The sequence below is a fragment of the Poecilia formosa genome, unplaced genomic scaffold (assembly GCF_000485575.1).
Source record: "Poecilia formosa unplaced genomic scaffold, Poecilia_formosa-5.1.2 Scaffold540, whole genome shotgun sequence".
Taxonomy (NCBI): Eukaryota; Metazoa; Chordata; class Actinopteri; order Cyprinodontiformes; family Poeciliidae; genus Poecilia; species Poecilia formosa.
In genome coordinates this window covers 172,559-186,400 of record NW_006800479.1, presented here as the reverse complement: position 1 = coordinate 186,400, position 13,842 = coordinate 172,559, and the positions used below count along the sequence as shown (strand labels likewise).

General features: G+C 38.6%; 1 protein-coding gene across 2 annotated transcripts in view; it reads right to left on the bottom strand.

Moving 5' to 3' along the window:
- vezt (vezatin, adherens junctions transmembrane protein) overlaps window positions 1–13,228 on the bottom strand; it is a 15,202-nt gene extending 1,974 nt beyond the window's left edge. Inside the window, exons 1-11 of one of the 2 annotated variants that reach the window (XM_007540440.2) lie at window positions 13,075–13,228; window positions 12,174–12,314; window positions 8,066–8,155; window positions 7,791–7,975; window positions 6,303–6,587; window positions 4,695–4,853; window positions 3,643–3,790; window positions 2,309–2,682; window positions 2,030–2,223; window positions 1,162–1,268; window positions 865–1,072 (exon numbers count right to left, since the gene is read on the bottom strand). In XM_007540440.2, coding sequence (XP_007540502.1) covers window positions 865–1,072; window positions 1,162–1,268; window positions 2,030–2,223; window positions 2,309–2,682; window positions 3,643–3,790; window positions 4,695–4,853; window positions 6,303–6,587; window positions 7,791–7,975; window positions 8,066–8,155; window positions 12,174–12,314; window positions 13,075–13,110 — 1,927 coding nt within the window. In that variant the 5' untranslated portion in view covers window positions 13,111–13,228. The remainder of the gene's footprint in view (window positions 1–864; window positions 1,073–1,161; window positions 1,269–2,029; window positions 2,224–2,308; window positions 2,683–3,642; window positions 3,791–4,694; window positions 4,854–6,302; window positions 6,588–7,790; window positions 7,976–8,065; window positions 8,156–12,173; window positions 12,315–13,074) is intronic. The other variant, XM_007540441.2, reaches the window with a different exon arrangement.
- Between the last annotated feature and the right edge of the window lie 614 nt (window positions 13,229–13,842).

Here is a 13,842-nt window from a genome sequence, read left to right as displayed (position 1 = left end):
GATTAATCAGATTAATTGTGATTAATCAATTATTGATCATTAATAGACTCAAAAAAAAGGCAATTTGCTGGAAGAAAATCATATTCAGAACTGCAAATTAACAAAAACTGTACAAACCCCCCCCCCCACATTTTACATTTAATTTAAAGAAAGCCTATGTAATTATGATGGAAAAGTTTCAGCTTCACCTGGTTCATATTCTGTAAAAAAAAAAAAAAAAAAAAAAAGAGATCCTATTGCAGCTTTTATTGTCCAATTATTAATTGCTTAATAAATAAATAATCAACCCAAAAACTACTTCAGTAAGAGCAGCACTACTTCAACATGTTTCTACTCCAGTAAATGTAAAAAGTTGTTTGGTAAAAAGGCGATTCGACTACTGAGCAACTAATCAAAACATAAATAATTTAATATTTAAAAATTATATCAGACAGACCAAAACATAAAGTTTATCTTGAAATTTTGGTAAAGATCAAAATTTTAATAATTTATATCAATAACATAATTACAAAATAAAATCAGGCAAAAGAAGCATATTTCCAAATCAATTTCTTTCAAAATAAAACTGGTAAAACTAACAAAAATGGTGAATTTCTGTTTCTGGGTAGAGAATCCAGAACTTGTAAAATTAAAAAGTACAGTGTAGCAAAAATACTCGTAAAAGTAAGTTTCCTCCCAGGTTACTCAAGTAAATGTAATTGAGTAAAAGTAATTAGTTACTAGCCAACTCTGACTAATGTGAAGGAGTTCTAAGACAGTAGTTGCAACTTTGCTTGTTTGGGCTGAGAACTGCAGCTTTTCTATTCTGTCATCCAGACTGGAAGCAGAAACTACAGCAGCTTCACTCCAGGAATAACTCCAGACCTTGGTCGCTGAACAGCATCTGCTTCCTCTTCATCCTCTCCCCCTCGGACGCTCGGAAACCCAGGACGGCTTTCAGCTCCGACAGGACGCGCCGCGACTCCTCCCTCTCCCTCCGCTGCCGCTCCCGCTCCTCTGGGGACAGAACGTCGGACCAGGAACCTCTCCCCTCCCCGTCCGAGTCCGAGTCGGAGACGTAGGCCTCCAGCTCCTGGCGGGACCAAACAGAGGGACGGGAATCTACGTTTGAGACAAACGGAGTGTGAGTTTTCAGCTGAAAAGTCGGGGATCTTATCTCACCATTTCCTCTGGCACCGGGTCTCTGTCCAGGATGAGCGGGTAGGACGGAGGAGCAGCAGGAAGTTCAGGAACAAGAGGAGCAAATTGCTCCGTGTCGTCAGGATTACCTGGACAGAGGGGGCGCTGTGAGCTCACCGGAGCTTTGAGTGGAGGAAAAACAGGCCCACAGCACAACAGATCTTCCACTATGTTTTAATTGGGCATGCAGTGCTTCTTGGTTGTGGCCAGCAGCAGCTTATTGGGATGTAAAGTGACAAGACGTTTGTATAGTCCACAGGTGTCAAACTCAAGGCCTGGGGGCCAAATCTGGCCCGGTGTAACATTTTATGTGGCCCGTTAGACTCCAAACTACATCAATAAGTCCTTCCAGTTTTTCACAAATCTGTAAAATTCACACAAACTCAACGCATCTCCACATTTTTTCCTCAGTCTTAAAAACACTAAAAGAATCACAAAATCCTGGAGGAACAGCTATTTATTGATATTTTAACAGTTTAATTGGTTTTGTCGACATATTCTGGCACAATCGGTTCTTTAAGAACATTCAGATTTATGATATGGCCCAAAATGAGAGCCCTGGTATAGTCCTTAGATCTATCCTAACTGTTCAAGGAAGCATAAAAGGTCACATTTAAAAATTAGAAAATCTTAGAAGTTCTGATACTTTTATATGGTTTTCTTTTAGCTTTTTAGAATTGAATAAATGTACTGTGATTTAAGGTCGGTTTCTCAGACTATGCTGCAGCAATAAAAGACATTTATTCTCAGGACTTGAACAGTTCTGTACCAGGAGTCCCAGGGATTTAAGTGTTTTGTTATAAATAACTGATAAAGTGCTACATGTGCCGTTTTTACTTTCCCTGCTTACCTGTACAGGCGTTGGCTCGTCTTAGCATGCGCTCCACCTGGCAGACCGTGTCCTCCCAGCAGCCGGCGCTGGCCTGCATGTGGGGTTGCAGCTGCTGCAGCCGCTCGCTCAGGTCACGGTAGCCTTCGAGCGTCAGCTCCGTCAGCTCCTTGGACACCATCAGCTTCTCCAGATCGTCCTCCAAGATGATCATCCTGTTGGTTCAAAAGGGTGGTGGTCAATCTGGCCTTGATTTAATGCGGACAAAGTGAAACAAAGCGAGTTGTGCATGAGTCTCACTCGCTGAGCAGCGCCTTGAGGTGGAGCTGCAGGCTGCGGATGGATGTGTGCAAAGCGTTGAGTTCCCGGCATTTCTCCCTTGCTCGTCCGCTGCTGTCGGCGCTCGATGTCCTTGGCTGCATCTCGAAGTGCCGGTGGAAGTCGTAGCTGCGCTGCACATCGCCAAGACAGCTGGCCAGGGCGTGATGGAGGGGCTCTGTCACCGCGGCGACGGACCGGTGCAGCGGAGGTGGAGGAAGTGAGGGAGATGAAGGAAGAGGGATGTCTTCTTTGGTTCTGCCTTCCTCGGACTCCTTGGTTCGGTGCGGTGAAAGGAGGAGAGCGAGTCGACGGAAACATTCTGAGCTCTGACCCAACCACAGCTGGAACAACATCTGGAACAACAATAATAATCAGTTGATCTAAAAGCTGATTAATCTTATTGATCTACTAATGACTAACTAAGTGGCTATTTTCTTAAAAACTTGACTGAACATCTTACCATTATATAAATAACTATATTTTTCATAAACTAAATTTTAAAAAATCATTACATTTTAACGTATAACATATTTTGTATATACTCCCTGTTTATTCAGTGAATATAAGATACTCACTGAATAAACAGAGAATTGTGCTTTTCTTATATTAAACTTAAAAATATTTTTATAAATACAACAAAACAGGAACCTCTTAAGTTTCTGAATAGAAAATTAGAAGATGATTAAAGGAATAGAGTAAATTAATTACATTAACTCTAAACAGCCCACAAAATCAGCCTTGTTTAGTGGCATCGTGTTTTTCACCATCATATTACAATTTTTCACCACTATCCCCTCCACTTTAGTGACTTATTAGCCTCACTTCGTAGCACATCGGCTGTTTGAGGAGTTTCGTTGCTAACTGCTAACTGCTCCGTTATGTAGCTCAAATGAGCGCCATAAAGGTGATAACTTAAGGAGATTGTCGAGTATTTTTATTTCAAAACCACTTAAGGAGTTTGTCGAGTGTTTATTATTTCAAAACAGAACCGCATACAGTGCACTGCACACCCCAAACCGGATTCTGTTTGGGCCGTTTCTCTTTCCCGTTCTGATACGGCCGCCATCTTTGTTTCTACCTCAACGGCTCCGACCAGCGGCGCCCTCTGCTGGATGGTGACCAAACTACAACATTAAAAGAAGGTCTAATTTACGTTATTAGTTAATCGATTGGAACAAATTTTAATTTAATAAACCGCTAACCGACAAATAATTCTAAGTTGATAAATTGTTTGCGTCTCTATTTCAAAGTTTCTCCATCTTCTGATTCCTTTACTTAGGGAATACCAAACTTTAAGCGTGAAGAGGCCGAACCTTGAGGGCTGGAAGGCTGTAGTCGTCGGTCAGCTCCTGCGCCTGCTCGTCCCCCAGGTGTTCGATCCCCAGGCCGAGGCCCAGCTCCTTCAGAGGCACCGCGCACACGTAGTTGGTCACATTGTCGACCTCAGAGTTCAGCGGGAACGTTCAGGGGAGTTAAAGACACAAAACATATCTGGAAAAGCAATGTTCACATCTATAAACTTTAATTTGTTCCTGGTTTATGTCTCAGGCTTATTTCACCTAACGTGAAGGGATCTTTTTGGTGAAAATATGTCCTGATGCATCAAAAAATCTATTCTGAAAGTCATTAAAGGATGGTTAGGGATCTGAGCTAATAAAAAATAATAATATTTCGCTGCAGAAGGAAATAAACAGGGATGAAAAAGGATAAAAAGGAAGGTGAAAAAAGAACAAAAAAAAACTAAAAAAAAGAAAAATTACAGAAATAAAAAATTTGAAAAAGAAAAGACAAAAGGGAAAAATCAAATTAGGAAAATGTAAATAAAATTAGACAAAGAAACAAAGGAAAAAAATAGAAACAAGCATGGAACATGAAAGGAAAAAAACTGAAAAGGGAAAAAAACTAAAACAACAAATAATAGAACAGATGAAGGAAACAGAACAGAAATGAAAACAAAGAAAAAGCAGAAAAGGAAAAAGAAGAAATAAAAAACCAAAACGAGCATGAAAACAGAGAAATGAAAAGGGTGAAAAAGAGAAAAAAAGACAAATGAAAATAGATTAAAAAAAATGCAGAGAAAATGAAAATGCTGAAAAAGAAAAATCTCTTAGAACTATATTAAATTAATCAGAGTTGGGTAGTAAATAGTCACATTAATGCAAGAAAATAAATAAATAAAAAAATCTGATAACTTCCGAGACGACACTGAAATCCTTCACAGCCTCTAATTTACGCTGTGTATGAAAACATTAATCAAATGAATCCAAATCAAACAGCAGCAGTGGCACAAAAGCAGCTGAAAGCATCAGGAAGTTTTACAGCAGCGCACATCACGGAGGTCCTGGTTTACTCAGGTGAAGGATATGCTTTGAGCATGTGGCAGGTGGCCCGGCGCGAGGCTCTGAAGGCCGAGCGGAGAGCCCGGTACAGCACCTTCCGGAGTCCCATCAGCTGCTGGCTGCGAGGCACCGCCCCGGGCCCCGCCCTGCTAAAGGAGCTGGCCGCACTCACCCTGTCGAGCAAACTTGACAAGTGAAATGTGATACAACTGTGGAGACGTCCCAAAGAGGCGTGGGGGCACACACAACACACAAGACAGACGACTGAGACATGAACGCTACTCAGCATCAATCAAATGCACCTTTCATGTAAAAGAAACAACAAACTTTTAAGAGTTTTAGGTTCTTTTTTCTAGACATAAAACATTAAATTTCACTACAAATTTACAGCAGATATTTCTAGAGTGGCCAGGCTTTAACATGAAGCCTGCAAAAACCAGAAACTGTAGAGAAAGAACGATAAAACGAAGGAAAAAAGGTATGACACATGGAGAAAGGAGGAATAAATAGACGGATGAAGGTAGAGAAGCTAAGGAAATAAAGAGAAAAATGAGATAAAGAGGGACAAAACAAAGACAGACAGGATACAAGGAAGAAAGAAAAGAACAAAAAGGACTTAAAGATAATAAATAAGATAATGAAGAATCATTACAATGCAGCGTCACTTGCTGCATTTTCATTATAAATGTGTGCAAAACTTTGTCAATATTCTGTCAATATCACAAAATACAATTTTACAATTGTGATGTTTCCATTAAATAAGAAACAGAATTAAAACCACACGTTGCGTGATAAGTTATTAAAATCATGGATCCATTTATCTGAGCCTTAATTTGTTATTATCCTATCTACTGTCTTTTCTAAATAAAGCTCAACAATGTTTTTCAAAGAAAGTCTTTCATTTACATGTTCAAATTTTCCAAAATTCCTAGTAAGCTTAAAACAAGTTGCACTTTCAAAATAAAGCGCATCCTTACCCTTTAATGTCAGTCTTGATTATTTGTAGTTTAAATTAGGGGTGGGCATTTATCGTATCATATCATATCGTATCGTTTATCATTTATCATTTAGCGTGAAAAATTTTCTTGTAAAAATTTTGATTTACTCTTATGATAAACTCCAGATATTTATTGTAAACTAAAAAAAAAAAAAAAACAGTATGACTGGAAATGTTATTTTTGCCATTTTCTCCATTTATAGAGAATCAATAAATCTTAGTCAATTCAAAAATATGATTAACTGCAGTTACTGTGAGCAGTTTAGTGATATGAATCAATCTTTATTTTAAAGTCAGTAGAGTCCCGAAGACGCCTAATTCAAATGGAAATGTTTTTCAGCAACAATATTTGTGTTTTTGGCGCCATGAATGCTGTGTCATGTATCACAGTAATACAGTTACCTGAAAGAAATAAGTATTTTATCAAACTCTTTATCATCGTCACAACAGTAACACAAAATATTGTGATAAAATTTTAAGTTCATATCGCCCAACTTGGTTTAAATTACTGCAAAAGATCCAGTTAAAAGCAGTACACTAAGTTATCCTAAAATTCCCCCTTTCATAATGAATCAATCTGGAATAAATCAATCTAGAAGAATTTCTGTGATTGGATGAGGAAGAGTGAAGCACTTACAGGGTGAACCCTCTGGAGATGACCTCCGTCTCCTGGACCAGCCGCAGGGCTTTTCGGGCCAGTCCCGTCAGAGTTTTGCTGTTATTGACCAGCGTCTGGAGCCGCATGGTTCTGGTCTGGACGTCCTTCTGCATCCGCCTCCGTCTCCACAGCGCCAGGCCCCTCAGCGCCACCCAGCCCAGCAGGGCCAGAGCCCAGGGGGCCGCAGCCAGGGACCACAGGCTGTCCGGAGAGCAGCAGACGCCCAGCAGCACGGCAGCCAGGCCCAGCAGCCCCGCCACATCCCTGACAAAATAAATCCATCGTTATTAACTGAGTAAAGTAGAAGAAGAGAAGGTTAAGCTTTTTACACCAGGGTTAGCATTAAAGCTGGACAATGAATCAATAAATATATGTATTATCATAGACTTGAAATCAAAATCAATACATAATACATGTGATAGAATATTCACTGAACTCTGATCCAGAACCGCACAGCATTCTGGGAAATGGGGGCAGAGGAAAACCTTTAGCTGCTCAACCTCTGTTGGTGGTTTCAACTCACTCACTCTCTCTTTGGTTACCTAGCAACTCACTCTGTCTGTCTTTGGTTACCTAGCAACAGCCTGTTGAGTAAGTTCCGCAGCAGTAGTTAAAATTTTTGTTACTGTGGTGCTTTTACTGTTTTTATATTTAAAATAAAAAAATAACAGCGTGAAGTAAAAACTGTGGACTAAACAAACACAAGGTCACGACTACAATTTGGTAATATTTCAGATATTCAAAACCGAAAACTAATCAATAATTATCAATATCGACTGACATGAAATGATTTTATCGTGAGACGATTTTCAGCCATATTGTGTTCCAAAACCTTAATGATTGTGACTTACGGTATTTAGGCCTGAACATTTGCAGTCATGTAAGGATTGCACAAGCAGGGTGATGAACTGTGTCAGTAATTATTGTGATAAACAAAAACATTACTTATAATAAAACTGGAGAATATTATATAGTCAAGTAATTTGATGTTGAAGTAGCTTTAGCTGGTAAAATTGTCAACTACAAATCCAGGTTCCTATGTTTGTTAACTGGTGTCCCACAGGGCTGCATGCCAGGTACAATTATTTTTTGGGATGTATATTATTGTTTTACCTTCTCTTCTCAGTTGGAGACATTTCATAATGAATAGGATTGTTTACCAATGTACAGATATTTATTATATCTTCAAGCACAATGTAAACAAATGAGCTATTAAGAATGAGCAATGTCTAAACACTTGTTAGTTTTATTGATGTGGATCGTCTTTGCTGGAACAATCACATTTATTGCACAATGTTTTAGTTTTTTTTAACTAGAAAAATATAAAAATAAATAAAATATTTTAATTATATGACATACTCATTCAAGCTAGCTTTCCAGCTAACCTGGACATATTTACCTTTAACTTGTTTAATTATTAATGAACAATGTCCATTTTAAATGAATTAATTATAAAGAGAGAAATACCATAGCGATGGAGTGGAGACGAAACTCTGCCTGGGGAGGGAGCTGACTCGGCTGGGGGAGCCGGAAGGCGACGAGCCAAGGGTTAGCAGGCTCGGGTCCAGCAGCTCGATGAGCTCCACGTCCTCCTGCAGCAGAACGTCCTGGTCCAGGATGCATCTGACCGAGTACTGGCCGAAGACGCCGTCCTGTGACGAGGCGGGAAAACCAGTAAAGCAAAACACAAACAATAAACATTTCGCAAATGATATAAAAAATAAATGCATTTCTGGACGTACCAGCTGTTGCTCCAGCTTACGGGATTCAGCTGCCTGGTGAAGAGGACTCCATCTCCACAAGGCCTCAACCAGCCTCCATAAACATCCTCCCTGCAAGAGACGCACAGCAAGGAAACATAACCAAACAATTCAGAGATAAACTCACAATAGGCTTATCTCTGTTTAGATTGCTAAATTATTTGCTCTGCAAGAACACAAAACCTTGCCAAATATCTTTGGTCTAGTTTATAGAACGCCTGAAATAAGACAAAACTAACTTACAAGTAACTTTTCAGTAAGACACAGGAGCTTGGTTGAAGTCAAAACTTATATTTCCACAGGCAGATTATTTCACTTATAACATGAAAAACATCTTGTTACAAGTAAAGTAATCGGTACTAATACATTTTCATCACATTAAGGAATTATTTACGCAATACAAGCTCCTTTAACTTCCTGCAAAGTTACTTGTAAGTTAGTTTTGCCTTATTTCAACATACTAAGATATTTGCACAGCGAACTAGACCAAAGATCCTTGGTAATATTTGTGTTTTTGCAGTATGACGTTTTTATGGACAAATTCTTAAGTCAACAAACACACCAAAGGAGTTTCCCAGTTCACAAAGTCTGTCATGCAATAATCTGTAAAGGAGTTCTGCTGCACAAACTATAAAACTTGTTTCAGTTTCTGTAAGGAGTTTGTCATGTTTGTGCACTTTAATAAAAAGCCAAGTCAATCATCAAACTGTATTTCTGTTACAGAAATACACAAAACGCACTTTAACCAGCATATTCGCCTGTCAACACCTTCACTGAGGGAAATCACCACAGACTTTTACAATGTTTCAGTGCAGCACCGTTTGGATGCATGACTAAGCTCAAGGGGTTTTTCAAAATCTTGCTCGGTTTTGTTGCCAGATCCTCCCAAAAATGCATAACACCTCAATGTGGACAGGATTTATTTGACTCTAATCTGCTTACCGTGTTTGAGTGAAAATGGGACTCATGTCGGCGCTCATGTTTGTTTAGTTTCAGAGGCGGTTAAGTGTGTTTACTCTACAACTGCAACCGTATTGATTACCAACGGGACGTTCACACGCCACTGATCATCAGTTTTATCCGCAGCATTATCAAAGTAGGCCACAACTCTGCCCAGAGCCGTACCACAGACGATAATCAACACCAGAAATGATGCAAGGCCTGGATGGATCAAATCCAGTTATTACTCTGGTGTACTCATGTTGACGCTCATCTGAATTCTGCTGCTGCTTCTGGAAAAACTGCAGCTCTGATGAGTGTTAGTAATTCAAGGAGCTGGAGTAAAAGCTCCTTGTGCAGAAAAGTGTGGGACTGCATGCAAAGTCTCTCCAAAATAAAGCAGAAACAGAAACAATGATTTGGCTTCAACAGCAAATCATGTAAATTTATTTTGCTATTTTCGTTAAACTGGTTCACAAACCAGTTGAAAGTGACACCACAGCTGAACCGTAATGTTATGTATAGTTTACTTTTTGTCTTGCTAAAAGAAATTATTCCATTTCCAGAGTATCTGCGTTTAAGTTTCTCTCTTTCCCGAATCATTGGTGAAGATATAGAAGAAGCCTTTAGGTGTTTTTTCGGTAACACTTTATTTGAAGGGGGGGTGAATAAGACTGTCAGGACACTGTCATAAACATGACATAACACCTGTCATGAACATGAATAAGCCTTCATGAATATTTATGACTGTTGTCATAAAGCGTCATTCGGTAAATTATGACACTTTTAATACAAAGTTGACATTATTCAAAATGTCTTTGTTATGACATCTTGACATTAACCAAGAAATCATTACAGATATAAATTTGTTATAAAAGTATTACTGATTGCACTTTAAAAATGAGGTAACTTTATGTTATTAAAGGTAAAGTTAAACAGTAATGATTTCTTAGTTAATGTCAAGTTGTCATAACAAAGACATTTTGAATAATGTCAACTTTGTGTTAAAAGTGTCATAATTTATCGAATGACGCTTTATGACAACAGTCATAAATATTCATGAAGGCTTATTCGTGTTTATGACAGGTGTTATGTCATGTTTATGACAGTGTCATGACAGTCTTATTCACCCCCCTTCAAATAAAGTGTTACTGTTTTTTCTTTGTCGAGCTTTTCATTCGGGTTTTATTTGATAGATCAAAACAAAGTAGAACAAAACTATTAAGTGGAAGAAAAATAACAATATGTGAAGCTAGTAGACACATAAAACATGACAACTTAACCACAGAAAACGTATGCACTGTTCCATGTTCGTAATGGGAAAAGACGTTTCACATGAAAGGATACATTTATACCAGATAAATTATTTACTGGTAGACTGAACAATTCCCCAGGACTGTATTTGCATAAGCAGTTCAAGTACAATAAAAAGAAAGAGAACAGGTAAATGAGGCTATAAATTATGTAGCAGTCTGTGTAACAAGGTGCTTCAGTACTATAACACATAAACAGAGAGCTGCTTCATATGTTAATGTCATATATACTTATTATATTCCAGAGAAATTAATCCAGTTTTGCATGTTTTTGCATCTGGAACAAAGTTTACGTCGTCTACTGCCGCCTGCAATATATCACAACACAATTTAAAGAATGCATCCTTTAAAATTGTGCAAACCTTCACAGCAGCAAATCAGGACTTTGACATTTATGAGTGTTTGAAGCAGCACCGACAGTTATCTATCCGAGTTTAACTTTTATCTGGGTTTCAGGAAATGGCTGGAAGAGGGAAGAGTCAGATCTGAGTCTCTCATCCTCCTCAACTCTGTAGAACAACACACCGCCGGGGAGGAAGCATGACACGCATGGAAAGTTCCCGAGCGAGGCGAGCGTAGCTCCGCTTCCCGTTTTCATGAGGAGAGCAAACAAGGAGAGGCTGAGTCATGTGATCCCCCCTCCCACCCACCTAAGCTTACCGGGACACGTCGCCTGCACAGCTGAATAAAACCTAAAACTAGAGTCATTAATGGTTGTTTTAATCCTCAGGTTGCGCTCAGTTCTACTAAAAACATCTGGAGAATGAACACACAGAAATTATACTACCATAAGTTGCTGTTGGAGTGAGGGGTTACATCGGAGAAAAAACAACCAGATGGCTGTAATCACATTACAGAAATCTCTTATAAAATCAGGGCCATCTTTTTTTTTTTTTTTTATATCTACCCGATGCAACAAGCAAAACAAAATGTAAAAACATGATACCTGAATCTGGATGTAAGAAGCTTCTGCTCCCATGTTTGTTGCCATGTTTGTTGCCTTGTTTGTCAGAAGCCAGCATGTGTCCTTTTTTGGGGTCAATAGTCTAATTAATTACTTTTATCTGACTGCACAAGTGATTAAAGGGGAATGACATGAAAAACACAGACGCTGCTTCAGGACGCAAGAGGAAGCCAGGATGGATGCAGAACAAGAGAATCACACTGCGACGCTGATATCTACTGCAAAAATTTCCTTTGATGCATCAAATTATTATCATCATTATTATCATTATACAGTTAAACCACAAAATGATACCAACAGCTGTCACCTTCTACAATAAAACCACCTTTATTCTTTTGCAATAAAGCAACAGAAATAAAGATTCAGACAAAAAGTTCTTAGTGTTAAAAACAATAAATGTAAAAAAAAAAAAGATTAACAATAGCAATAATAATAATACATACATACATACAGTACAAGGCTAACAAAAAACTGTAAAAATAAGAGAAATGAGGAAGAATGAATGGAAAAAGCATTAATTTTGATGGATATAGAATAAAAAAGGAAATAAATATAATACTCTATTGTCTTTTTATATTCTTATCCAAATCTAAAAAATGGTTTTACTAAATTCTAGACTCTCTCTTTAATGTTTTACCTGACATTATCAGATAGTAAACTGTTGCATAATTCACTATATTTCCTTAAATTATCATATAAAATATCTTGAAAATTGACCAAATGAAGAGATTAAATACGTTGTTCATTCTGGATTCCATCTGATGGTGGAATGAATAAAACTTGTGATATTCAGCGGGACAAATCTTCAGTAATCTCTCATGAATACCAAGAAAAGCTTGTTTCGTATCAGTAAGCAGGATGGAGGAGAACTCACTGAGGTTTTCTGCTGCTCTTGGCCACGAGAGCCCAGGTCTCCCTCTGCACCGCCGTACTCCTCCTCCTCCTGCGACGCCGTCGGACATGACTCGAAGTCTGTGTGCCCTAGATCCTGAAGGTACTGGAACAGCGGGGAGTTCTGCAGAGATGGAGAGAAAGAGAAACTTACTGATCTGAATGAGGAAGAGGAGGAAAATGTCATGTCAGCTGAATCAAGATGAAAGGATGTGAGATGAAACTGGTCTCATGTTTACATGGTGTGAATAAAAATCCAGGCATGTTAATTTTGTTTTTAGAAAAAAAAGCATAAGCTTGTTTAATCCCAGATAGAAAAGTGCAGTCTGTTATGCAATTATGATTTTATCCAAATGATGTCTGACCCATTTATTCCCAGCTGCTGAGCCCATATTTCTGGGTGATATCCATCTGAGCAGCTCCTTTGTGTTTAATTCCTGCAGGAAAGCATTTCAAGACATCTACAATCGTTGCCAACTGCCTGCACTGCAGCTATAGCAAACAATAGCTACTCACATGCATTGTCACACGAAGTCGCAGCTCATGTCACCAAGGAAACACTCAGATGTAGAGCTACGCTGGAGTCATTTTTCAGAACCGACGCAACAGCACTGGATGTGATCATCCCCACCCCACCTCGTTATAAATGCGGATGAAACAACGGCTCAGCCTCCCTCATGACCACCAAAGCTCCTTGGCTCGACAGGAACACGCTCAGAAACTCAGCCAAATATGTGGAGTTGCTTGGGATTACACTGCAACAGGCAGGAGGCTGCTAAAGCGACGCTAGCTTACCTGTTAGCCTGTTAATGAGCCCATATTTACCTCCAATGGTTATGACAAAGCATCAGTTCGTTTAGAAGAAGAGGCGCGTTTATACAAACCTCAAATACCACATCTTCGTCAAACTCCTCCGTCATTGCTCTCCGCCATCGATACCAAACCCATTCAGCATTCTCCAGTTGGAGGCGAGAGTTGTCACAAACAGCGGTTGGGAAGTTATGAGTTAGCCGGGTGCTAACGTTCGGCTAAAACTACAATTCCCAAACTGCAATTCGATTTGCCACTTCCTCGCGAGGAATGATAATATAATATAATATAATGTAATATAATATAATATAATTAAAATAGTTACGTTTTGAGTAAAAAGTGTACATTTTAGTTTTGCAATCTTAAATGTACACTTAAGTAATTTAAGTAAAAGTGTCCTTTTACTTAAGCAATATTATTATGAAGCATCGCTACTATTCTTGAGTAAAATTTCTGGATACTCAGTGAATGAATGACAAGAATACTTTAACCAGAATGCATTAGTCATAAACCGAGTTTATGTTAACGAGGGTAAGCTTTTCTGTGTTAATGTTGTTTTCTTACTTTTTCTTGTAAACAGAGGATTTATTATCTAATCTGTTACAGAACAGTGTAACAAGCTAATCAAAATTGCTGTAACTGTTGGAACAGTTTCAGTTTTTCTTAGTCGCATTGTTATTTGCCCAGCTACTGAACTTATACATTTTAAATATAAACCTGTAAATCAAGATCTTTCAAGGATTTAAATACTTGTTCTATAAGAACAAGTCTTAGATATTTAGTTTGAGGATTTTGCTTAACAACGTGAATCAAAGTTGCACAAAATGACTAAAGACTCAACT